Raw genomic sequence first — 27,488 nt, 5'->3', positions numbered from 1 at the left:
AATGCAATTGATACAAATTTGACCTGTTCCTAACCTCTTGCAGTGTTCTTGAGCTCATATTTCACTGTGTTTTGCACTACTACATACTATCCAAAACAAGAACCAATCATATATTTCTTAAATGAGGTAAATCGTCGAATGAGCTTAAGTCTTTGAGGTTTGACTCGGTTCCTTCAGAGAGTACAAATCTGTATGCTGTATATATATTGAAGCAAAGAAAGTGAATTATTTGCTTTTAATGGACTTATAGAAGCCATAATGTGAGCATAATGTGGCTTATTTTCAAATCCTTTACAATTGTTTAATGCTTTTAGGTTCCCTGAAAATAATCCCTCATTCGTGTTTGTTTCTTATTTGTATGTTACAGTATTAACAATTAGTGGAAAAACTACCTTTATAAGCGGTCGTAATATTGTTGTGCTTTGAGATGCATGGCCTAGCAAAAAGGTTCTTGCTTTTCAGTTTATCAAAGGTAACTGTGGGAAGTAATGGTGGGCGGCATGACTACAGTTACATGATCACAAATGTTTTTTACAGTATCCCATCTAACTGTGACTTGAGGTCACAGAATTTGGCCTTTTATCTGTAAACTCTCTTAAGTGTTTTGTTCCTGCTCCAGATTGCTCACTGAAGCTGCTGCGACTGTGAATAGTTATAGTTAGCAGAAAAAAACATCCTTGAGGATGCCCTCCTTAACAATTTTTGCTTAAATACCTCCATTCAGTCCTCTCCTCATCTCGTAGTCGTAAGCACAGATGTAGCCACTTGAACACGCTATTCTGATTGTCCACTCGGGAGGCCTGTTTTTTCTGCTTTTGTCTCTATTATAGAAGTTCTCCCTCCCCTGCTTACATTGTAGCAGAAAGGAAGGAAATTGTGGTCTGGATTGCTGGAAAATATTCTCCCCTTGGTTTACTGTTTGGAAGCCTATTGCTTGGATGCCATAAGCCTCTTGTAAGCCGAGTTATGATGAAAAGAGAGTCCCTGTATTTCATTTGTTCTGTCCTCCATGCTGTCGATTTTTGAGAAAGCTTGTTCAGTGGGAACATTTCATTCCAGCAATTACATTGATATGCACTACCGTTTGGTGTTTTTTTTTTTTTTTTTTTTTTTTTTTTTTTTCATTTAAAGAAAGAAATGTATACTTTTATACAGCAAGAATGTATTAATTTGATAAAAAAAATACATGTTTAATGTTAATTATACATAAATTCTATCAATCAAAATATTTTTACATTTATAACATTTTACATGAAAATATTAAGCAGCACAACTGTTTTCAACATTGACAGTAATCAGAAATGTTTCTTGAGCAGCAAATCATCAGAGTAATGATGCTGAAAAATTTGATTTGATCACTGAATAAATTAAATTTTAAAATATTTTGTGTTGTCAATTATTTTTTTATTTTGGGGGGAAAGAATTTAGAAAAGAATTTTATTCATCAAGGATGAGTTAAATTGATCAAAAGTTACAGTAAAGACATTTATAATGTTAGAAAATATTATATTTTAAATAAATGCTGTTCTTTTGAACTTTCTATTCATCGTAGATTTTTTTTTTTGGGGGGGGGGGGTGGTACACGACTGTTTTCAACATTGAAAATAATAATTTTTTTTTTTGAGCATAAAATCAGCATATTAGAATGATTTCTGAAGGATCATGTGACACTGAAAACTGATGTGGAATCAGCAACAGTAATGATGTTGGAAGTTCAGCTTTTAAATTACATTTTTTTTACATTTCGTGGCCTCAACTACAGTGGTACTAATTGAATTTGTCATTAAAAAGTTATAATGGCTTCATGACAGCCAAAGTCAAAACCAACCACCGGAAAGTTTAATGTAATGTCAACCAATAAAGCTAGGTGCTTTCTTAAGTTTGATAATTTATCTGCTATGTCATGTTAATGACAGGTTGTGTTGTCTTAGTAATGTCAAGTTGTCATAACAAAGACACTTACAGGTTATGATGTATTGGTTTATGTCAAGGTGTCATAACAAAGACATCTCAATGTCATATTTGCATTAAAAATGGCATAACTGAGTAGGTGGAGCCCATGTCATTTTGTATCACAGCTGACCATACTGAGGAATGTCAGTTTATTAAAACAACCTGTTTTTTCATTAATTTAACTGGGGGAAATCACATGAAAGGGCACATAAACAAGGATTTAAAGAATTGGGAAAAAGCAATATCATGAGAAAAATAATTGCAATGTTGATATGTGATTTTTATCAGTACAGCCCAGGATATTTTCTCATTTGTTTCATCCATTTTTCCAAGAAATCCCACTTGTGTCTCAATCATCTGTGTCTCCACTATCACAAGCTCTGTTTGTCTTAAAGGACTGCAGGGTGTTTTGGACCAAACCTGGGTATCTTGGGTAAATTAAAAACTCTCCCTGATCAATATATCTTATTATTCTATGAAAGTCTTCCTGGTTTTTCCAACAAAACTCTCAGGACCAGAATCATGTCTGCAGAAAACATCTTTTGTAGGAATTTCCCCACTTAGTATTTTTAGAGTTCTTTTAAAGGGGTGATAAAATATTATTTAACTTTTCTAACTTTAGTTAGTGTGTAATGTTGCTGTTTGAGCATAAACAACAGTATCAAAGTTACAATGTTCAAAGTTCAAAGCAAAGGAAGATATTTGCTTTTAAAGAAAAGGACTACAACAAATGGCTGGTAGGGACTACACAAGCTTCCTCCCGGGTTAGTGACATCACCAACCCTAAAATGTACATAAACCCCGCCCCCGGGAACACTCAGTCCATGTTGAGAAGAGGAAGATTGGTTGTTTAAGAGTACATTTGTGAGTCAGCTCAAACTTTAGCATCCATCTTTTCACATGCAATAGAAAGTCACTCTGTGTGTATCTCACAACAGTTCCTATATGAGCGATTTATAGATTACATGACATAATATCCTAATTGAAGATAGTTAACTCCACATCAGCAACATAACTATTCAGAGATGTCCTGTTGTATTCTACATGTTGTCACTTCTTCTTGAGTCTCTCCATCTTTGACTGACTATGTTTTAACATTATGAGGTAATCGCAGCTGCTAACACACGAGCAGCTCATTTGCATTTAAAGGGCCAGGCACAAAATGGTACGTTTTTGCAAACCCTCAAAAAGTGAAAGCGTATTTTGTGCTAAAACTTCAAATCAGTTGTGAAAATGGTATTTTACCACCCCTTTAATAGTATTACCAGTCACTTTTTGGTGACACCTCCATGTGTTAGGTAGGGTAGGTAGAGATACGCATGTATTTATTTATGGTTCTTAGTTTTATTTTATTTCACTTATTTGATTGCTTTATTTGCTTGCATGCTTGTCGGCTGCTTTATTTACTGTAGTTTTTTTATTTTAACATATGTTCAGCCATTCTGCTACTTTTGATTTGGCAATAGTGAGAAAACAGCAAATTATTGTGTAATTCTCAGAAATGCCATGTTCAAAGTTTTGTAGCATGACTATGTTGGCAGAGGCTATTTACGTTAACTCTGCCCACTATTGTCTGAGTGAGCCAGATGAACTTACAACATTTTGAGAAAATCATTTCATTTTCAAGCAATTCAAACAATTCATTTTAGAATTTGAATCCGTCAGCATCTCATAAAAACCTAAACATCGTTGTTCATTGAAAGGATTGCAGATTTTCAGACGGATTTGATTCTCTTGATGTTGGAGGGACACCAGGCCGACATTCCTCTGGATTTATGTCTCTCAGAGACGCACTGCAAACGTGTTCTCGGTTAATGAGTTGCATCTTCGCTGCATTCCACGTATCTGCTCCTCTCTGATTGCGCGCCTGCCATTCAGATCCTGTTAGAGAAAGAACACATGCAAATTCCACAGGCGTTCTTTGCAAAAGAAATCTGCATGTTTGTCTTTTCCTCCTCACCTGAGCCTGATTGATTCTTTTGTTGCCTGTCAGAATCGTAAACATTAATTAATTACCAGGTGTTGATGACACATGATGAACAAATCTGTACAAAGCTTTGTTTCATGGTTTTGTTTCCTATTTGGCTCCAGGTAGTTCTTCCGCTCTCATCAGAGAGTCGTGCACAAAATGAGCGCAGCAGTGCACGACAGACGCGTCTGTGATTTATATTACACCGATGGTGTTTCTTCAGCGCTTGGCTCCAAACAGGAAATCTGCTGCAAATTTATTCCCCGTGGCAGAGAGTGTGGCTGTGTGAAAACAGCCTTCGACTCCAATTAAAGTTTGAGAAGACTTGAGTGGCGAGGGAGGGAGAAAAAGGGTCAAAAATTGTATATTTTGAGAGTATTTCCGCTTTTAACTTTTCTCAAACAGCCGTTGAAATAATTCAATCCGTTTAATCACAGCTGAAAGTGGTCCTTGGCTCTCCTCTTTTCAATTTGCGAACTGTAAGAATGCTAAATGTGCCGAATGCCATTTTTAGAGCCAAGCGGTGGACAAACCAAACGGAACTAAAATAATCATTCTCATCGCTAGACAACCACGTTCTATTAATCTTTTTAATTATACTGTTGTTCATTATTATTATACCCTAACACATTGTGCTTGGTAAAAATGTTACAACAGAATATTACCTACAAATGTATAACCATTTTTTTTCTCTTGACCATGGCTTTGCTTTCAGTCATTTGTGTGACTGCAAGTATATAAATGTCCATACTGTTGTGAAATTTTAGTGCTCACTGTACAAATAATTATATTATATTACATTATATTATTTAGTACTGTCAAATCGATTAATCGCGATTAGTCACATCTAAAAAAAGTATGTGTGTGTGTATATATATATATATATATATATATATATATAAAACACACTTATATTTACAAACTTTTGTTAAATGTGATTAATCACGATTAATCAAACAAAGAAATATTTGTTTAATGTAAAAGGTTTTAATTTTGTTACATTTTAATTTAGGAGAATGCATTATAAATGTATAACCATTTTTTTCTCTTGACCATGACTTTGTATTCAGTCATTTGTGTGACTGCAAGTATATAAATGTCCATACTGTTGTAAAATGTTAGTGCTCACTGTACATATAAATTAATTATATTACATAATTAAAGAATCGATTAATCACGATTAGTCACATCTAAAAAAAGTTTATAGATATGTGTATTTTATACATATGTATTATATGTATGTTATATATCTATTATATGTATATATAAAAACACACTTATATTTACACATTTTTGTTAGATGTGATTAATCGCGATTAATCAAACAAACAAATATTTGTTTAATGTAAAAATTAAATTTTTTGTTAAATTTTACTTTAGGAGAATAAATAAATACATAAATAGATGGTTTAATTTAATTTTATTTTATTGAAAAACAAGATATTATATTATATTTAGGGCTGTCAAACGATAATAATAATAATAATAAAATAATTTTAATAATAAAAATATTATAAATTTAAATGTATAAAATTATAAATCTATATACAGTATATACATGAAAATATTTCTTAAATATATACAAGCATGTGTGTGTATTTATATATTTATATATATATATATATATATAAAATAATTATACAGTGCACCCACATATATTATATAAACACAAACTTTTATTTTGGATGCGATTAATCGCGATTAATCATTTGAAATCCCTAATTATATAACTTTTTTTTTTCTACTTATTATTTGCCAACAAAATTAACAAATTATTTGCCAACTAATTAGTAATTTCCCAAATAAACCCATTCAGGGTGATGGACTGATTCCGATGTGGGTTTAGTTTGCGTTAATGATCTGTTTGGCTGTACATTATCACGTATTTACTGGATTGTAACAATACATTTGTAATTTGGACACACATTTCTACAGTATTTTGGCTATGGGTTAAGAAGAGTCTTGTTGCAGTGTGTTGCTGTTGGCAGTTTCGGTGTTAACATTCCCTTGTCTCCAAAGGTAAGATGTCAGACGCCCGCGCCGTGCGCAAACAACAACAACTCAACAACCTGCTTGCCATGGTGACGGATCTGGCCCACCCGGGGAACACAGTGGTGGATTTCTGCAGCGGGGGTGTAGGTTATCTTCTGACATGTTAAAAACGTCTTGGACTTGTTTCTGTTTTCTTATGGGACTCAGCCAAAAAAGCATCTGTTCTCCTCAGTTGTCACCTCGTGTAATCTTTGGGAGTGCTCTTGTTATTCTGTGCATAAATATAAGCCCTGACGTTACAGCATTTGGGCTACAGGTCAATGTTCTTCTGTTCGCTTGTGTGTTCTCTTCAGCAGACTTTGCTCTGATGAGCTCTTTGAGTTCTTTAGCAGCTTTTTCTTCGTTTGTTTTCTCAGGGGCACGTTGGGATTGTTTTGGCGTACACGCTTCCTAAATGTCAGGTAAGACTTTGTGATTTGTTCAAGTGTAGCAAGTTCCGGTTAAAAGATTCAAAGGAAAGAAACCAAATCTGCCTTCATCCCTGGTGAGATCATTTGTAGACACTGGAAAAATAAAATGATTCCACTCTATTGTTGTATTTTGTCTCCCTAAGCCCTTGTTGGGGAAATTGTGCTTTTACAAATGCGGATTGGAAAATCAACTCGGTACTTGAATACTCTTTGAGTGCTAAATACATATTTAATGGTTCAGTGGATTGTTAGGTAGTTGTTTAGAATAGATGATGTACTTTTTCTCTCCTTTTAATGAAATGGCTTTTCATAGAGCAATTTGAGATGAATCAGTGAGCAATTTTGCAATGAACCAGTGAGTTGTAAGAGAGATAATATGCAGAATGGTGAAATATCCAGTTTTTGTCATTGATCAGGTTATTCTCATTGAAAACAAAGAGGAGTCTCTGGTCAGGGCCAGAGACCGAAGTGCTCAGCTTGGATTGACAAACATTGGCTTCATCCAGACAAACCTCGACTACTTCACCGGAAACTTCAACATCGGGGTGAGAACCGTCTTATATAAAACATACATGATATTTATGATGTATATATCTGGCACACACCGTCTTATATAAAACATACATGACATACATGAAGTGTGTGTGTGTGTGTGTGTGTGTGTGTGTGTGTGTGTGTGTGTGTGTGTATATATATATAGAGAGAGAGAGAGAGAGAGAGAGAGAGAGAGAGAGAGAGAGAGAGAGAGAGAGAGAGAGAGAGAGAGAGAGAGAGAGAGAGAGAGAGAGAGAGAGAGAGAGAGAGAGAGAGAGAGAGATTTAAATGGCACATTTGTATTTGTAATGGCTGTTATGAAGTTGATTTTAGGTTTATAATCATTTCTCATAACATTAAGAAAGGTTGTTTAGCTATTAAAATAGCACTGGAGTCTCTCAGATGCCAAATAGTACATAAGGGTTTAATATTTCATTGTGCATCTTGGTGTTACATTTTTCAAAAACTGTTTAATCTAGTTTTACATTAGATATATTTCAATATGGCCACAGCCATTTGGATCCCACTGCAGCCTTGAGTCTATAAGTGCTTTTATTAATGTTTGCTCTCAGCGCTTGTTCTTGCTATGAGCAGTTTCAATAATTTCACACACATTTTTGTCCATAAGGTATAGATATCTCTTCATTTGCATTGCAAAGCCTGTTTAAAAGAATGGATTCTGGCACTCTGTAGTTGTTGCTTGTTTGATTCTCCCTGCCATCCATATTAATTATGCAGTTCACCCTCACATTTGTCCTTTAAATCCTTTCTAACGAGAATGGGTTGCTCATTACTGCATTTTGAGTGATGAAATCGGCTCCTCGACAACTTGACAACATTAAGATTACATGTAATGTTAAATGAGACTGATTGTGGGCACTATTGCATTTACACACATTTGTTTTGTGTTCTCTTAATTTTTTTTTTAATTCGCTCAAATATTGTAACCACAAGCATAATGTAAATTAGACTGCAATCTAGTTGGATTGTATATTTGTTAAGAGCACTCCCTAATCATATTTGAGGTGGACCGAAATGTATTTACTTTTATTTAAATTTAACCAAATTATTTATTTTTCATACAGCTCTGGCAAATTGTTTTGGCTTGCTTTGAGTAGAAACCTTGCGAGGTTTGTTTTTTTTGTTACAGTTTGCCAAAGTGGTGAAGGGGGGGAAAAACGTAATTCAATTTATATTCTCTGAAATCAAGTCTTATCTTACACAATTGTCCATTTTAAGTATGTTTAGGTAGTTTTACTAAAAAAAAAGATTCAAATCCTGATTTAGATTTTTTTTTTTTTGATGTGTACTGTTTGAGAGGTACTGTTTTCTGTGATAACTGAGGAAGTTTGTACTTTCTGCAGTTCTTATATTTGTTTCTGGAGGTAATGAGATGTTTCTTTTTGCCAGAGACCTGCAGCCTCTGGCCTCGTATCCACAGAGAGCTGCAGCTGCAGTATTGAGCTTCACACACTGCTCCGTTGTGTGTGTGTGAGTGTGTGAGGGGGGTGGTTATTTTCTTCCGAACAGAGTCTTTATCAGACCTTCACTGGTTACCAAATCTTATACCTGTATCTATGTAGAGTTTCTTTTGGGCACCTAGCACAATCATTAAAAATAAGAATGTCAATGAGATTCATAATGGGATTCATATCAAACAGTCACAATTTTTTAAAATAATTTACATACTAGGTTTATAGTATTCCCCCATACCCCCCCCCCCTCCCCCCTCCAGACCTCCATGCGGGGATGAAATATTCCTCCACTAAAAGCTTTCTCTTTGCGACTTTATTTCAATTGCGACTTTATTTCTCGCAATTCCGACTTTATTTCTCAGAATTGCGACTTTATTTCTCAGAATTGCGACTTTATATCTCGTGATTGCGACTTAGAATTGCGACTTTATATATCGCAATTGCGACTTTATTTCTCAGAATTGCGACTTTATTTCTCGCGATTGCGACTTTATTTCTCAGAATTGCGAATTTATATCTCGCAATTGCAACTTTATTTCTCAGAATTGCAACTTTATATCACGCAATTGCGACTTTATTTCTCAGAATTGCGACTTTATATATCGCAATTGCGAATTTATATATCGCAATTGCGAATTTATTTCTCAGAATTGCGACTTTATATCTCGCAATTGTGACTATTTCTCAGAATTGCGACTTTATTTCTCGCAATTGCGACTTTATTTCTCAGAATTGCAAATTTATATCTTGCAATTGCGACTTTATTTCTCAGAATTGCGACTTTATATATCGCAATTGCGACTTTATTTCTCGCAATTGCAACTTTATTTCTCAGAATTGCGACTTTATATCATGCATTTGAGACTCACTATTTCTCATAATTTACATACTAGCTTTATAGTATTTATTTTTTTTTTCCATCCAGACCTCCATGCGGGGATGAAATATTCCTGCACTAAAAGCTTTCTCTTTCATGTAAATCTGACTTTTTTAGCACTTGTGACAAGCGGACATTAAACATCATGTATATGGTTAAACATTAGAAACCTCCAATTTGTCACGTTACGCCGCAGCGGACAGAGATTTGTCTCTAGAGTCTTGTCCTATTGAAAAGTTTTGCAAATAAATAAGATTTAGGTGTATATTTAGTTGTGATAGTCTTTTTTCCCCCCATTGTGTTGTATATCCAAGTGAAATTGCTTCTTGTACAAGAATAAATGTAAGGCGGTGATTTACAGGCTTGGAAATTAATAATTAGACATTGAAGAAGTTGATTGATTCATTGCTAAATTGGTATGAATTTGAATGATTTTATTTTATAACTTAAACAGCGATTACAACAAGTGAAAGGAAGCAGATGTTCAAGCCAGATCGGGCATTGAGAAAGCTCTGTAAAGTGATTGTGTTTTTTTTGTTTTGGTATAAAGATGGATTTAGGTCTTTAAGTTATCGAATTTTACATTTTTATCTTTGAGTTTCTAAGCTATATTGTGTTATTTTCTTGCATAACTCATCAGCATAAATGATTAAAAGGTTTGCTTGCTAAAACAGCAGAGCCAGAACTATTGTTTCCCAGTGGGTTAGATGCGTGAAAATAGCTACTATTTCTTTTTAAGACAGTCTGTAATAAGGCTTGCAGCTACACTAAAATGACTAAACATGGGTAATGATGTGAAAAGAGAAGTTATGGGCTGTTTGCTCAAACTTGATTTGTTGTACCTGTTGAATGATGGTGAAACAAGCACATTGCTGTGTTCGGTGGCTGTGAATAATGTACTTGCATCGTAGTCGTGAAGTTGTGCCTTCCATCCCCGGGGCAAACTACTTAATTATAAAGACAGAAAAAGTATTTTAACCCCATTGAAGGGAAGAAAAGAAACATCATCAGCAAAAAAACAAAGACCTACTGCATGAGAAAAACTAATAAAGAATATGCTTTTGCAGCCTGCTTTATTATTTTTCCATCGCTGAATGATTTATACAAGAAAAACTTGCATTGAGGATGACGTTAAGCTCTTTGTCAATGTCTTACATTTTCAGTGCTTTCAGAAAACTTAATTTATTAGATCCTTCAGTACAAGAGACCACACAAAACCTTTGCAGACTCTGACACTTTATTTGCTTGCAAAGGAAAAACAAACTTGAGCTTTGTAACACTGCTTCTTTCCCATTGCTAAACAACATTCATCGGATCTTTTGGGCGACGGCCCACCAGCTTTGTCTCATTATGACTGAATTTGTACTGGAGACGGAGCATCCGACGTTCCGATGGAAGACTTGGAATGACTGTGATGTGCTTTTCCAACCTCTTTACATTTGTAAAGAATAGATTCTGTCGTAATTGCATGCTGCTAAATAATGCTTTACTGTGTTTTTACAGAACATTCACCCACAAATGCTAACAAACAATGTGTTGTTTCGTTTCTACTGACCCGTTGGCACTAAAAAAAAAAAATAATCCCCATAAAGCGTGTTTTTTTTTTTTTTTTTTGTTTGGATCTTATTTTTCATTCCTGATTTTGTTTTATCGCTTTTGATTTTGTTTTTGGACATGGATTGATTTCTGTTGAACTGGGCTTTTTTTCTTGCTTATTTGTTTTGTTTTTATTTCGTTTTTTTCTTTGCTTTGATTTTTTTTTTTTTGTTTGTTTTTAGTTTTTTGCTATGAGAACAGTTTGTTATGGAAGCTTGCTTCCACCACAGATTGAAAAATAACAAGGGTAATTGCGGCTTTTTATCTCACAATTGCGAGTTTACATCTCACAATTCTGACTTTATAACGATATAAAGTCGTAATTGTGTGATATAAAGTCACAATTATGTGTTATAAATTCAGAAATGCATGACATAAAGTCGAAATTGTGTGTTTTAAAGTAAGAATTGTGAGATATAAACTATTCTGAGGGGGAAAAAAGTTAGTCTTTTTTTCCCCTTAAAATTGGCCTGATAACTCGCAATTGCGAGTATATATATATCTCACAATTCTGAGAAGGTGTCAGAATTTCGAGATATAAACTCGCAATTATGTGTTTTAAAGTCAGAATTGCTAGATGTAAACTCGCAATTGTGAGAAAAAAAGTCAGAATTGTGAGATAAAAAGTTGCAATTCCGTCTTTTTCACACAACTGTGACTTTATTTCTCAGAATTGCGACTTCATATATCGCAATTGCGACTTTATTTCTCGCAATTGCGACTATTTCTCAGAATTTCAACTTTATATCACGCAATTGCGACTTCATTTCTCAGAATTGCGACTTTATATATCGCAATTGCGAATTTATTTCTCGCAATTGCGACTTTATTTCTCAGAATTGCGACTTTATATCACGCAATTGCGACTTTATTTCTCAGAATTGTGACTTTATATTTCGCGATTGCGACTTTATTTCTCAGAATTGCGACTTTATATGACGCAATTGCGACTTTATTTCTCAGAATTGCGACTTTATATCACGCAATTGCGACTTTATTTCTCAGAATTGCGACTTTATATTTCGCGATTGCGACTTTATTTCTCAGAATTGCGACTTTATAGATCGCAATTCTGACTAATTCTCAGAATTGCGACTTTATATATTGCAATTGCGACTTTATTTCTCTGAATTGCGACTTTATATCTCGCAATTGCGACTTTATTTCTCAGAATTGCGACTATATTTCGCGATTGTGACTTTCTCAGAATTGCGACTTTATATATCGTAATTGCGAGTTTATTTTTCTGAATTGCGACTTTTTATCTCCCAATTGCGACTTTATTTCTCGGTATTGCGACTTCATATCTCGCAATTCTGAGATAAAAAGTTGCAATTTAAAAAAAAAAATCAGTGGCGGAAACAAGCTTCCATAGTTTTTGTTTGTTTGTTCAACAACAAAACTGAAAAATAAAAGCCTTTTGATCATGTGCAATGAAGCAAACAGACATTAAAGCATCTGAACTACCAGAATATTTTTTGTGCCTTCGGTGTGAATAGACCCGTCTGTTATTTGCTATATTTTTCATTTAATTCGTGTTGTGAAAAAGTGTTTTCTTCCCGCTCTATATTCCTGAAGCTCTACTCTAGTTGTGCATTGATTTACTCTTTAAAGTCTCTCAGAGTCTCTCATCAGTGAATGGTCATTCAAAGTTGTACTTTCACAAAACATCTTCTGAAAGTTCTCCCAGCGTCCTTAAACACCCTCTGTAATATTGTCATTTCGTTGCATCATTGTCAACTTTTGAAATGCACCTGCTGCATGACGTCCTCAAAGCTAAAGGTTTTCACAGTTGATTTTGCTTGTTGTGGTGATGAGGCGTTCTGTTTTTCACTTTAGATGCAAATACAGGTCTACTTCAAAGAACTAAAAACCTGCGTTAATGGATTGTGATTAGTACATTACGGTGGCCCTTGAATACTCAAACACCTGCCCAGGATTTTTGAGAATGGCTTTATTCCAGATCCTGTTAAAAACACATTATGAATCATTTCAGTCTAATTAGCGTCTCGAGAACTTAATTACAATCCACACTGGACGCTTTGCCAATATTGCTTTTTCCTAATTTATTTCGTCTCGGCTTTAGGCTGTGTGTTTTCCCACACAGAGTTCACGGACATAATTCCTCTCCTATGGCAACTCCAAGCAGTGTGTAAAGCGAATCCTCTGAGATTTGGCCACATTTCCCAGTAAACTTCTTATGGGGGATTTGAAGGGTGTTAATCCATGGGTTTGGTCAACTGTGCGCTCACACTCGCTGAGGCCAGAGTTTGCATTATTTGTTCCAGTTTCTCACCCTAATGGTGATGGAGACAGGCAGTGGTCCGGTAAAGACGTGAGCAAAGTCGAACGCTTGATCTTTCACAAGCCTCTGTATGGACATCTAAAGCTTTTCTTTACCCTCCATCAAGCTGTTTGATCCACTTTTCCTGCTAACAGGCAGAGAGACATCTGCTGTCATACAGTGTCACACGGCAGGATATGACCGGCATGCTCTCTCTCTCTCGCTCTCTCTCTCTCTGTGCCCGAGTCACTAACAGATCAATGAGAACACGTTATATACAGAAAGGTGGGAAGAATTTTGAGATGTGTGGAAATGTGGCCAAGGACAGGCAATAAGCATTGATTTTAAACCGTTTTTAATTGCCATGCGTAGATTAACGCCACTCTGAGCACTGGGAAATAGTCTAATTCACACATTTGCAATGATGTAACCAAAATTGTGTTATGCTTTTATGCATCATGCTTTAGATAAAATGACCTTCTGGTCAAAAGCCAAGTTCGTTCTGGTAATTTGGTTGCACTTTATTTTACAGTATGTGTACTTACAATGTACTTACCTAGTACTGGTTAATATAAGGTAATTGAGGTTAGGTTCAGGGTTAATACCTTGTTATTACTCAGTTATTGTTATTACTATAATAAGTACGTGCATGGGGAACAGGACGAATAGAGTGCTACGAGTAATTTTTAATCTTTCATGTCGGCTTAATTTGTTTTGGAAAAAACTGCTATATCATTCACCAAATTTGTACTGACTTTGTTGTGTAACTTTGTAACTTGTGTATTTCATCCTTTTAATGAGCCATTTCGTTTTTTTCCTTTTTTTATGTAACCTTTTCAAAAAAAATCAAAAAATGAATTTTAATTATGAAAATGAAGACTATATATATACTTCATTTTGTAACCAAAATAATATTAAAAAAAATTCACTACTGTTCAAGAGATTTCCTTTTATAAATGAATACTTTTATTCAGAAAATAAGCATTAAATTGATCAAAAATGACAGCAAAGACATTTATTATGTTATATAATGATATGTTAATGATTTTTTCTCAAATAAATATTCTTTTAATGTTTATATTAATCAAATAATCTTGAGGAATGTATCATGGAATGCGTCATAAAATGTAAATGTATAGTCCACTAAAATATTAAGTAGCCGTTTTTCAGAATTGATAATAATAAATGTTTTTTGATGAGCAAATCGGCATATTAGAATGATTTCTCTGACACTGACGTTAAAAATTCTGCTTTGCCATCACAGAAATAACTTACATTTTTGAATATATTAAAGCTGCAGTCCGGCGTTTTTCCTCTTTGTCGCCATCTCTGTTCGAAATCTACAATTGCAGTCATTTGCGGAATTAGCAACTTTACGTGAGTTGTACTTCAACACCCTCGGCACGGCACAGCACTTATGAACAATATTTGAGGAGAGTGTGCTGCTGTAAGTCGCATCTGAGCCCGACCGATTTTGAATCCCGATACCAATACAAATATTTTTTGGTTTTAAAATCCGATATTCCGATATATCGGACGATATTTTTTATTTATTTATTTTTTTTAAGAAACGTGCAACAAAAAATTAACAGATTTCCCTAACATAGTTACTTGTAGTTATTTTATGAGTTTTATCTGAAATAATATGATAAAGCATTTTAAAAAGAAACTTGTTTCTTTTATTGTCACAACAGAACAGAGGAACATCAAAATATATTAAAGTTCTGATAAATAAAATAATAATTAGTCCCTACATTGCCTTATAAGCTACCTTATAATTACAATGTCAGGTTAGCTAGTCTATGATGAGCCATAATTTAGCAATAACGTCATACTGCAAATTGTAAAACATACATTTTCAATTTAACAGGCCAAGGAGAGATGATTGAAGCGTGTTTCGTCCGTTTTTATCTTATTTTTGAAATATTCATATTCATATTCATTATCGGCCATTATAACTGCCGATACCGATAGTTTGGAAAATGTCTAATATCGACCGATATATCGGTCTGGCTCTAGTCGCATCTAATGTTCTTCCGATATTATCCTTGTTTTCGCATGGGGCCGGTTGAAGTCTCTTTTTTCTGTAGCCACTCCGAAGTCCGAACAAAGTCTTTTGCATTTTACAACGGGTGAATCTTTTGTCACTGGTGATCGTCGTTTGAACCTTTCTGGATCCGCCATCAAATTGCTAAGTTGAATTATATCAAGTGCTGTGAGAATAGGCTATAAATCTCCACCTCCAACATCCTCACACGCAATATAGCCTACACAAGCTGAGACTCCATCTTTATGTGTACAGATGTGACGTAACGACGCAAAGACATGCTCAAATCTTCCACGGAAATCCACCAGTACCACTGGAGTTAAAAATTTAAAAAAAAGCTAAGGCAAGCAGATAGTTTTGAACACTGGCTGGTTATGTATCCAGGGAATGCGACCTTACAAACATTTGAATGGAAAATGACCGACCTTCTTTGTCACTTATTACAATAGACAGTTTCCCCACACATATCTTTCTCTAGAGCCCAGGTAGTTTGGTTACCAACTTTTGTTTAAGAACCCATGTCTGTAACCAGCATGATTGGTGTGTGGTGTGTATTTCAGGTGGCCCTGCATGCGTGCGGAGTGGCAACAGACATGGTGTTGGATCGCTGCCTCCAGGTGCGGGCGGGATTCGTCATTAGTCCATGCTGCTACGGGTTCATTCAAAACACACTCAAGTTCAACTTCCCCAAGAGGTCAATACTGTTTCCTTCTTCCTTCTTGCTTCCTATCTGTCTCTCTTCTCATTTGTTCCCCTAATTCCACAGTACACAACGACAGTGTAGATGTTATAATCCACAGAATATTAAAAGCTAAGCTCTGCATACCTTCAAAAGATCCCGACAAGAACACGAGGCCGTTCGAAAATAGCCAACCACAATAGATCAGCATAATAAACATACCTTATTGCGTCTATTTCTGTCGTTCTCTTCACATGAACGTTCTCCTGTATCAACAATCACAGCTGAGCCTCATCAGTGCCATGTTAAATGTTGGCGAGAAAATGCTAAAAATTAGAGAGTGTGTTTTAAAACTTCTTAACGGTGACGACTGCTTTCAAACAGTCATCGGTTTTTCCCCCTGATCTCAAGCAATCACTCTCCAAATCCGGCGTAAACTGTCATTTAATCTCTGGCAGGAATTTTGCCGCAGGGTGGCGAGAGCAGCGAGCGCAGGAAATGATTTTTCCGTGGTTGTGTTCATGGTGTTGCTATGGCAGCGGCCCATCCAGGGATTTGTCTATTTGTTGCATTCTACAGTTAGGAGAGGAAGGGCGACCTGATGACAGACAGTTAATGTACCAAACATTACCTACCACACACATAAGAGTTGCAGGGCTTGTCTTTATCATGCGAGTGTTACGCGAGACATCTCGTTGTATTTACAGTACGCACGGCACTACATTGTCCATATAGAATGTTTCCAGCATCTCCTATGATCTGGATGGACTGTCTTCTCCTTAAGCGTGTTTTCGTTTAACGTGTCATGTCATTCTTCATTCGCTCCTCAGTGTGTGTGTGCGAGTTCATTAAGTCTGCCCCCCTTCGTCTCTCTCTCTCCACAGCACGAGGTTTGCGCAGACTTTGAGCTATAAGGTAAGTGTTGCAACACTCTTTTCATTATCATCTACATGTGTGTGACTCCACACTTCCTATTTCTTAATGCACAATCTCCACAGGAGTACGCCTCATGTATGTGAAACACAGTGTTCGATTTAGTCCTGTTTAGGTCATTAGTTTGGATGCACGGTGTATGTGTGAAATATATATATATATATATATATATATGTGTGTGTGTGTATATATATATATATATAAATCTGTGTATAAATATATATATACATATATATATATATATATATATATATATATATATATATGTGTGTGTGTGTGTGTGTGTATATATATATATATATATATATGTGTATATATATGTATATATATGTGTGTATAAATATATATATATATATATATATGTGTGTGTGTGTGTGTGTGTGTATATATATATACAGTATATATCTGTGTATAAATATATATATATATATATATATATATACATGTATATATATGTATATATATATATATATATATATATATATATATATGTGTGTGTGTGTGTGTATATATATATATATGTGTATAAATGAATATATATATATATATGTGTGTGTGTGTGTGTGTGTGTGTATATATATATATATATATACATATACTGTATGTGTGCATATATATGTGTGTGTATATATAACACAGTCTCATCCCAAAAAGTCATATAACTGACGTCTTGGGACGTTTTTTGACCATATGTCAATATTCGCCTTTTTAGGGCCTCCTTAAACGTCGGTAGATGGCGATCCCGGGCCGTCATACAACTGACACTTTACCTTTAACGTCAGTTAGGTGACGGGTTAGGTTTAGGGTTAAGTTTAGGTCTGGGGTAGAGTTAGGATCCCATAACCTCATCTACCGACGTTTAAGGGGGCCCTAAAAAGGCGAATATTGACGTATGGTCAAAAGACGTCCCAAAACGTTATATGACGTCTTGGGATGAGACCGGGTTGGTATATATATATATGTGTGTGTGTGTGTGTGTGTGTGTGTGTGTGTGGTATTTGTATATAGTGTTTTTTTTTTTTTTTTGCTATTTGATTCTTTTTATTTAATATTTAGTTTTTGTATTTTTACTTTTTTTCTAGTTAGCTTTCATTTATTTTTTATATTTTTTCTACTTTTTCTTCTATAATCTTTAGCCAGTTTGTTGTCAACATTAATACTTTTTAAAGTTTTTTTTTTTTTTTTGCTTTTTTTTTGTTGACATTTTTACTTAATATGAATTAGGTTAGGAATTTAGAACCAGTTTATTAAAAAAAATAAAAAAAGTCATTGCAAGTTTCATGATGCTATTATTTTAAAAGTTCTTGAACATTTGTAAAGTTACTAGAATACAATATTAAATGTTTCCTGCACTGCTGTTGAATCTACTAAATAATTTTTTTTTTGTGTGTGTGTAGTTATAAAAAATGATGATTAAAGAATCTTCAGTCTGAAATAGATTTTAGTGAAAAAAAACTAAATAATCAATGCCAAACAGTGAAAGCATTGTCATGGATGAATTTTTTTAAGGAATGTGACTTATGAATCAGTGCACTTGCCTATTAACGACCGTTGCAATTAAATTTGACCTCTGATGAAATTCTGGCAGTGTGAGAAGTTTTGATGCGCTGCGTCCTGTAGTCTGACTTTGACCGGTAAATCAAAAACCAAGGAGCGTCGAACATGATGATGCAACTAATGAAACCGCAGCAAATCACCACTTGTCTTCATATTTTCAGTTTTTTTTTTTCAAGAGAAGCCATGATCAAAATTAAACGCTTGTAAATTTGAACGCTTCTTTACTGCCATTCAGTCTGACATTAATGAGAACTGAGAGCCCACAGTGTGACATGGTTTACAGCAGGGAGCATCTTCATATAGTCTGACAAGCATCAATCATAAACGACTATTATAAATGGTTCACGGTGCACCCGGCTTAAGTACAGGAGGTATTTTTGTGTGTAAACTGGGTTGTAATATTCTGTTAATTAATCAGTTGTCACCATGAAAATAATTAGTTTCAGCCGAACTTTCTGTACTAGTGTATTTCTCGTCATGACTCATCTTCACTAGAGGATTTCTTTTTTCTCTCAGCTCCAGCTCTATAAAAATGTTACCGCAGGTTCTGAGTAGCACAAAACATCTGTCCTTAAGCCGATGTTTTTCCTTCTCTTCTCATGATTCTCAGATGAAATAATGTATTCCTGAGAATAGAGTGCCCCTTGTAGTTGCACATTGTATTTTTTTATGGTTTTTTCCTGCTCCAGGCACTGTGCTGCAGTGGAGGCAGAAGTGTGAGAAATGGATGAGGCTAATCAGTCGTTCTGTATCTCACTGTCATCAGTGTTTGCTCGACTCCTGCATCTGCCTCTTTCACGCTGTGCTCAAGCCCACTGCCAGTTCCTTTGGAAGAGATCTTGAGCAATTCGAAATTTAACCTCTAATGTTTGCTAAGACGAGCATCACTGTTGCTATTAGTGTTTGAACAAACTGAATTATGAATTAAACTGTTTGTACACTGTAAAATAAATTTACGGTAAGACAATACGGCAGCTGTGGTTGCCAGAAATTGAACGTAAAAAATACGGTAGCAACATTTTAGACTTTACGGATTTAACTTAAATTTACAGTAAAAAAAAAAAGTAAAATGTGAAGCGTCACACTGGGAATTCTTACAGTTTTTCACTGTAAATTAAAAAAATGACTAGTTCTTTTTCACTTCGAAAAACGTATTTACCGGTATTTTACTGTAATTTAGTTTAGGGTTAGATCTAATACAGTTATTCACTTTATATAGAACAGAAACTTTCCGTTAACCATTAACATAAAAATCTTTATAATTTTTTACAGTGTACAGTAAAAACGCCCTATAGCAACTTTGGGGCAGGTAAATATCACTTAAAGTTTGATCTAGACACAGTTTAGATGCATATAATTCCCCCCTTTTTTAATTTGCAAGGCGTCAACTGCTTTAATTTGACTGGATTATTCAATGCATTGTGGTTTAAAATGAATCCATTGAAATTCCCTGCAGAAAAAAATTGATTTTATTTTAATCCTTTGGAATTGATTTGAGTTTTACAAAATGTAAAACAGATGGATTCCCTTTGCTTCTTTCCAAGCAAGCATGATCGATGCAAAAGTTCGTATTGGTACGACTACGAATACTAAAAAATACTGAAGAAATGCTTTACTTTGTTAAATTAACTCTTTACCAAGTTTTAGCATCGATCACAGCTATTAGCCCAAAGGATTCAACTTGATAGGAGGTATTAATCTGCCAGGGCTGTTATGTTCCTTTCCATCTGCACTTGTTTCACTCAGTTAATGCAGAATAATGGTTGCTTGAAGCCATCATTGGCCAGGAACAGCAGAGGAAGTCATTTTGTGGCACTTCCTTGCAACAGACCCTACAAAAAAAGGCGAAAGAAACTGCAATTAGAGTGCATTGATTTACATGAAATGAACTGGATGCTGCTTTCCTCTGTTTCTCCTCTAATGGCTGGTTACAATGCTTGATAAATGGTCTCTCACCACAACCCTAACGATCTCATGCATTGATATTTCTCTGCAGCTGAGCAGTTTTTCAGATGTTTTTGTGTGTTTATGTGCAAGTGTGTTTATTGATGTGTCAGTATGTGTTTTTGGTACATTAACATATGTTCTATGGTTTCCACAGGAGCATATGATCCTGTGCAGGTTTGCAGACCAGACAGCTGTCAGTTTACCTCTGGAACGGCGATTAATCGGTAAGATGTTTGGGGTTTTAACAGGTGGCTGGAGTTATTGTGACACTGTTGCTTTAGGTTCTGGAAATTCCTAATAGAGTTCGTCCAAATGGCTACAATTTTAAGCTCTGAATAAGCTGCAGTGTTGAGCAGACTTTATGGCGAAATCAAAATTCTGGATGTGAGTGACTAGCACTGATGGGCAGTAACGCGTTAGAAGTAACGCGTTACTGTAATCTGATTACTTTTTTCAAGTAACGAGTAAAGTAAGGGATTACAATTGAAAAACGGTAATTAGATTACCATTACTTCCCTGTAAACAGGCTGCATTACTGCGTTAGATAACCGCGATTTTGTTTAGTGAGACTGTCTCGTGACATGAGTCGTGCGTGAATAACAATGATGTATGAGCAACTTTCTTTTATTTCATTAAAATATGGTGTAATGTGCAGAAAATAGGTTTAAGTTTTCAGTTTTCTTCTAGTCTGAAAGTGTTGCATTTAATTTATTTTTTGCATGATGCAATTTGCATAAAGTTAAAATATTGAAACTAATAAAACAAGTTTAAAAAGAGAATGTTTAATTTGATTATCAATCAATCAATCAACTTTTATTTATAAAGCACAATAAAAACAACAGTAGTTGAACATTGTGCTGTACAAAAGAAATAAAATATCGTAAAAAAAAGCAAGACTGACCGCAAAACTAATGTGAAAAGGAGGGGGGGGTGTTTACATCGAAACCACCAATTTGACCATTCAACATTCAATCAAGGACACTTGTAGGCCAGTGAAAACAGGTAGGTTTTTAACTTAGATTTAAAAACAGACTCAGTGGATATTAATCTTAAAGATACAGGAAGACTATTCCATAGTTTTGGACCAACAACAGAAAAAGCACGGTCCCCTCTCGTCTTCAGCCTTGATCTTGGAACCATCAACAATCTTTGTTGAGATGACCTCAGTGATCTAGTACAGTCATTTAGTTTCAAAAGATCAGACAGATAGCTTGGAGCTAAATTGTTCATGGCTTTAAAAACAAAAAGCAAAATTTTAAATTCTATTCTAATTACATTTTAGATGATGGAATAAGCAGAAAGAATAGAATTAGGCTGAAATTTCTATTGCTTTAGCGTGTTCAGGTCGTGCATCATGTTTTTGAAACGTAACTAGTAAAGTAACTAATTACTTTTGAAAATAAGTAATCATTAAAGTAACTGGATTACTTTCTTGGAGAAGTAATCAGTAACTAATTACTATTTCCAAGTAACTTGACCAACACTGGTGACTAGTAAGAACTCCTTGGCAACTGCTTAGTATTAATTAATTAGTTAATTGCAGCATGGTTAATTGGGTTGTACTTTCATTGAGCATTTAAGAAACTTGTTAATGGTTCTATGGACCGTAAGCAGTTGTTGGGTTACCAATTGACTTTTAAGAAGGGTTTCCGTCTAGGATAAATGGAGAGAAAAAAATGTGACAAAAAATGTGTCTGAAATCGCACAAACTATGCAAAAGCAGCAGCCTTTCCACTCACTCGTTTTCATTCACTCCTTAAAGGGGTGATGAACTGAGAAATCAAATTTTCCTTGAGCTTTTGACATCTAATGGTGTGTTCACACCGAACGCGAATTTTATTATAAGTCAATGCAAAGACGCGAACAGACGCATCATTCGCGCCGGGCGTTGCCAATGACGCGAATTGGGCGACGCGTTTGCCGCGAATGTCTTCCACGCAGGTTGAAAAATTTGAACTCGAGCGAATGTTCAAGCATCTAACTAGACACGATAGACGCGTATTTGACGCTCTAATCGCGTTCGGTCTGAACACACCATAGGAGATTATCGTATTATAAGAATATCCTCTATGTTTCAAAACGTCCTTGTTAGTCCAATAAAAGCTGTTGACACCAGGCTCAGCAAACGACTCGTTTTTCAAAGTGGGGAACTATGACGTCAAAGAGGATAAAACACCACCCCCGCAGAAGAAGATCAACGGCTACTTCAACATGGCCGGTTTAGCCCCGCTTACGGATTCGTACATTACACTCATAGCTAAATAACATAGGGTAGGAAATAGCCTAGTACTTATTCATTTTGATGTTTTTTAATGTAAAATCCAAGTGAACGTCATAAGTTGACCTCAGACAACAATAAAAAAAAAAGTGAAAAGCCAGTTCATGAACCCTTTAAAGTGAACTATATTAGTGGACTAATGTAGGGAACTGTGAATGAGTGGATCGAGGGCGATTTCCGACACAGACAAGATCTCCCCGCACTGTGACCCTTCTCTCTATCAAACTTCTCGCTACACACTTGTAGCCCCGCTGTCTCATCCTACTCGCGCATAAATCTGACGCCGCTGTCATCTTTCCTTCCACTGGCCATCTTTTATAGCTGGCGAGATGACAGCCTCTCTGCCTCTTTACAAAACACATGCTAACCGGCGCTGTAGCCTGTGCCGTGCCAGTCAAACCACACGCTTCACAAAGGCTTTCAAAGGCAGATATCTTTGAGTTTAGATGAGCTGTTAATTACAGTTTAAAAAGATGAGAAAGTTTGTTTAAAGTCTCACTGTTTTATCCGTCAGATTACAGAGCTTCTTTAAAGAAATGGCATTTCAAAGGACTTTAATTTAGAAAAAGTTTCAAAATTACTTCATGAAATTTGAAAGATTGATACGGTTCTTGCATTTTCTACTCATCATAATTAAGAAAAAAAATTTATTATGGTTTCCTCAAAAAATATGAAGTAGCATGACTGATTTCAACATTAAAAATACTTTTTATTTTCATTTGATTTTTATATAACAATTTTAAAAACTTAAACTTTTAAACACTGTAAAACTAGTTAATTTCATTCAATTATCACTAGTTCATTGCACTTAATAGAACAATTGATGTGAACTCAATAGCTGATTATATTAAGCAGAATGTTTTTTTATATTAAAAGTTAAGTAAATCGAGGGTTTAATCGTATTTTAGTAAACATTCTTTTAGTGAACTCAAATGAAATGAGTTCACAGTACTCAAAATTAATAGTTTCTAAACTTAAATGAATAGAGGCCGCATTATTGATCTTTTTATGAAACTTTTATGGCCCCGAAAATATTTTATTGACTGAATATCTGAACAAACAATACACCAAAAGAAAGAAGAAAGCCACAGCTTTTATTAAAAAAAAAAATCTGTATTCTGTCAATGCCGGGTAAAAAAGTTAATTAACAACAATGTAATATCTGAGTAATGTTTTTCGGTGTAGATTTCTGGCCTGCTCTTAATAAACGTAACTCATTTAATTTTTGGTCTCATTTCCCATTGTTTTCTCCGTCAATCACCAGGGAAGCGCTGTATGGGACTAGTGGACTTGGACCGCAGTTGGGCCGCCGAGACTCATGGGTATTCTGTGAGAGTGATGACTATGGTCCCTGAGGGCTGCTCGCCTAAGAACAATATGCTTGTGGGCTTTCCTACAACATAACACTGACTCACTGAGAAATACCCACATCAAGACAAACTTCGGGACTACAAAAATGTATTTTTTATTCCATGGGATGTTTGAATTTGGTCAATTTATAAGTGCAAACGGGGAGGGATAGTTCCCTCAAAAATAATTGAATCACCTTCAAGTCATTCCAACCTCGTATTACGTTTTACATTCTTCTATAAAACGAAAAAAGATCAATCTTTTACATAACATGAGAGTAAATTGTGTGAATACTGACAGAAAAGCACCACAAAGTCCATTGGATTAGTGTGCTAGTCTTCTGGAGACACACGATAGCTTTGTATAAGGTACAGAATCTAAATTAGGTTGTTTTTATGGTGCTTTTTTTGTAGGCCATCCCCATTTCTCTTATGCAGAACAGAAGCTTTGACATTTTGTCTGACATCTCGTTTTATGGAACACAGAGGAAAATAATTCTTCTTTTGAATGACTTTAAGATTTTCATTTTTGGATGAACTATTCCTTTAATATTTTTCCTTTGATCTGCTACTTATTTGCGCACACACTTGAATAATGGTTTGAACTAGTTGTGCAATTAGTATGATTTTTAATTGATTTTTAAGCTTAGCTTTTAAACTTGGCTTCATCTAAACTATTAGAGATTTTAATTTCAGTAATGTCTTTCAGATGAGTCCTGATTTGCATGCCTGATGTTTGTGTAAATAGAAACAAAAACCAGCATCCCCAATTTATCATAACTTTAAAAGTCGTTTGCAAATCAGTCACATTGAATTGTGTAAAACCACCTCGCACTCCCTCCTCCACCATTAATGCACAATACGCACAAAACAAAAGAGTCCAGCCTTTCCCAGTTATTAACAATGTAAAATTATTCATTGTAATTTGCACCTCTCCCTCGCACTCTCGAGCTTTTGTCTTAAAGTGTTTGATTAAAAGTATTGAAAGTAAACACGAGGAGGAATTTATCACGATTCTCTTGTGACACGGGTCAGGAGAATTGGAGGGGTTAATATTTATGAAATGGTGCGTGCATGGATTAATCTGACCACAGTTATGAATATTTGATTAGGCCACGGCTCACACAAATGTCAAAGCGCTGCAATCGGTCTAGAGCTTTTGCTGATATATGAACTATTTCCCCGTTTTACTTTGCTGTGTTTGCACGACTGTCATCAAACACGCCTCCGGATCGCTCGCTACAGAAAAGCAGTGGACTGTCACGTTTGTGATGTAGAGATGAGATATGTTCCTCCGCCAAGAGGAAGTGCACAACCTTAAGCTTTGAGGAGCCAAGCTAGCGAAACTCATCTGAATTCTGCTAGCGGAGCCAATCTTTCTGAGTGTGAAAGACTGGAGACGGGGGCACCTTCCAAAGACCTGGAATCATTTCAATGGGAAATGCTTCTTCTTTCCTCAAGGATTGGCTCTGGTCCCTGATTAAATGTACATGGAAAAACAAATACATAATAGGATAGGTTGAAATTAAAATGAGACTATATAATTGCATTACTGTAATGTTGACAAAGATATTGAAAGATTGTTTCATTGTTTTTTCCTTCTACAGAACTACAGGTTTGAAGAATACAATATATGATGCAATATGCCAAAATATGGCAGTGACACATTAATGCTAAAAAAAAAATATTCTGCATAAAGTCAGTACTGAAGGCAGAAGTGTAGGTGCGAGTGTTTTGGTGTTTATTATTTTTTTTTTTTACTGAAAACATGTTGAAAATGCTCTGTAAATCTTTTCATCAACACAATATTTTGCTAAATACACAGGAAAAAGTATGGGGTGGAACCCTTAAAAGGACATCTTTGGTGTGATTTGCCGCGATTGGTGGAATTTTCTGTACTGCATCATGGGTAATGAAGTTTTTTCAAAGTTTTTGAACTGTTAAACACGATTCTTTTAAAAAGTAGTTAAAATAATGTGGACTGATGACTTATACAGTGCCATCTATTAACAGCCTCTGAATCCACAGTATCTATCTTTAAAGGTTTATAAGTTACTGTTAAAAAATATTTCTTCGTATGAAGTAAAATGAATTGTGTTTTTACTTCCGGAACCCGACTGTTGAACTCTAGCTCACATGGCTTGTTGAGGAGAGGTTTGTTACTTTCCTGAAATGCTTGTGAATTTCACATCGTGGACATGACCCTTCACTAAGCCCCGCCCTCCCTAGTTACTGTTGCTACGCCTGTCAAGCTTTCGCGGCTGGCACATCTATTACAGTGTGTATGCACTGGTGTCAGACATATCTATTAGCTGGGTTTCAGTCATGTGATTACGATGACGCGCGAAATTCAGATGGAGGGCAGGGAGTGAAGAGCGCAATGAGGGAGATGGAGGAAAATACATACTGTACTACTTTACACACTATTACAAGAGAAATATATAAACAAAAAATCAAACATTATGTTGGATGTGATCCTTACGTTATGAAGAGGAGCGATTTTTCAACTGAATTGAAAGATTTTAGATCATATATTCATGACATAATATGCAACTGATTAGAGAATAATTTCTTAAAAATTGAAGCTAAAGCCTATAGTCCCAGCGCAAGCAGCAGCCGCCTCGTGCTGACCATTTAAATGGGAAACACAAATTGAGGAACAGCTACTAAAAGTTGCTTAGTCAGGGGTAGTAGGCCGTCGATTAACAAAATGCTGAAATATATTATAAAGTATGTCAGTGAGCCTCTGACTTGTCCTGACTTGTTTTACAATTATATAAAAAAAACAGGCATTGGGGGAATACACATGCTATCTCGCCTGCAGTCTGAATGGAAGGGGTTTGATGCGAATTCGCAACAGTTGGCGTTAAGGGGTTAATCGTCTTATTTTACATTAAAATATATGCATTATGACCAAAGAACCGTCAGTATTTCCAAGCAATAGGTGTTTTTGTTAATCATGTCGACATTTAGTTGTGAATGGGTCTCCCACACTGCTTGATCACGGCCATCATTTTTCCCCTTCGCTTTTAGATTTTCGGGAAGGAAAACAATTCCACTCCCCCGTCCAAACTTTTAGAATACTGTGTGTCAGATTTGCACAATCCATACTGTTTCCCTCGCTCGAGAGCTTGCCAGACCCCCCGCCTAGTTACGGTTGCTAAGACATAATTGACCAGTGGCGGTTTTTGGGCGTGGCTTAGGGAAGGATCAATACAAGGGGTGGAGTTTAAATGGGGCCCATCAGAATATCATAGAAACTTGGGGGTGGGCCAGTAGTAGTGGTTGCTACTCTTAGCAACCACTCAAACCATCATGGCAACCATTGCAAACACCCTAGCAAGAATTTAATGGTTTTGTTTTTGCTTTCCAAAAATGCTAATCAAAGTCTGCTTATGTAGCCAAAGACCCGAGGTAGGAAAGACGCATCAAGGGTGCTCAAAGCGCTTGTCAAATGACAAGTACAGACTGTGCTATTGCTTCCTTCACATTATCTCCTGTTTCCTTCTTACCTTGAGACAGGAAAGTTTCTTTGGAAATATCAGAAG

General features: G+C 35.5%; 1 protein-coding gene across 5 annotated transcripts in view; it reads left to right on the top strand.

Moving 5' to 3' along the window:
- gstcd (glutathione S-transferase, C-terminal domain containing) overlaps window positions 1-25,796 on the top strand; it is an 82,736-nt gene extending 56,940 nt beyond the window's left edge. For 4 of the 5 annotated variants that reach the window (XM_039688783.2, XM_039688766.2, XM_039688775.2 and 1 more), the window contains exons 6-12: window positions 5,942-6,057; window positions 6,331-6,375; window positions 6,801-6,929; window positions 15,758-15,891; window positions 16,761-16,791; window positions 20,468-20,537; window positions 23,856-25,796. In XM_039688783.2, coding sequence (XP_039544717.2) covers window positions 5,942-6,057; window positions 6,331-6,375; window positions 6,801-6,929; window positions 15,758-15,891; window positions 16,761-16,791; window positions 20,468-20,537; window positions 23,856-23,995 — 665 coding nt within the window. In that variant the 3' untranslated portion in view covers window positions 23,996-25,796. Of the gene's footprint in view, window positions 1-5,941; window positions 6,058-6,330; window positions 6,376-6,800; window positions 6,930-15,757; window positions 15,892-16,706; window positions 16,792-20,467; window positions 20,538-23,855 lie in introns of those variants that run through there. The other variant, XM_089132062.1, reaches the window with a different exon arrangement.
- Window positions 25,797-27,488: the final 1,692 nt, after the last annotated feature.

This window comes from Pimephales promelas, chromosome 6 (genome assembly GCF_988280905.1).
Source record: "Pimephales promelas chromosome 6, fPimPro1.hap1.1, whole genome shotgun sequence".
Classification (NCBI taxonomy): Eukaryota; Metazoa; Chordata; class Actinopteri; order Cypriniformes; family Leuciscidae; genus Pimephales; species Pimephales promelas.
Note: the sequence above shows the minus strand (reverse complement) of the source record. Positions and strands in the feature narration are given on the sequence as shown.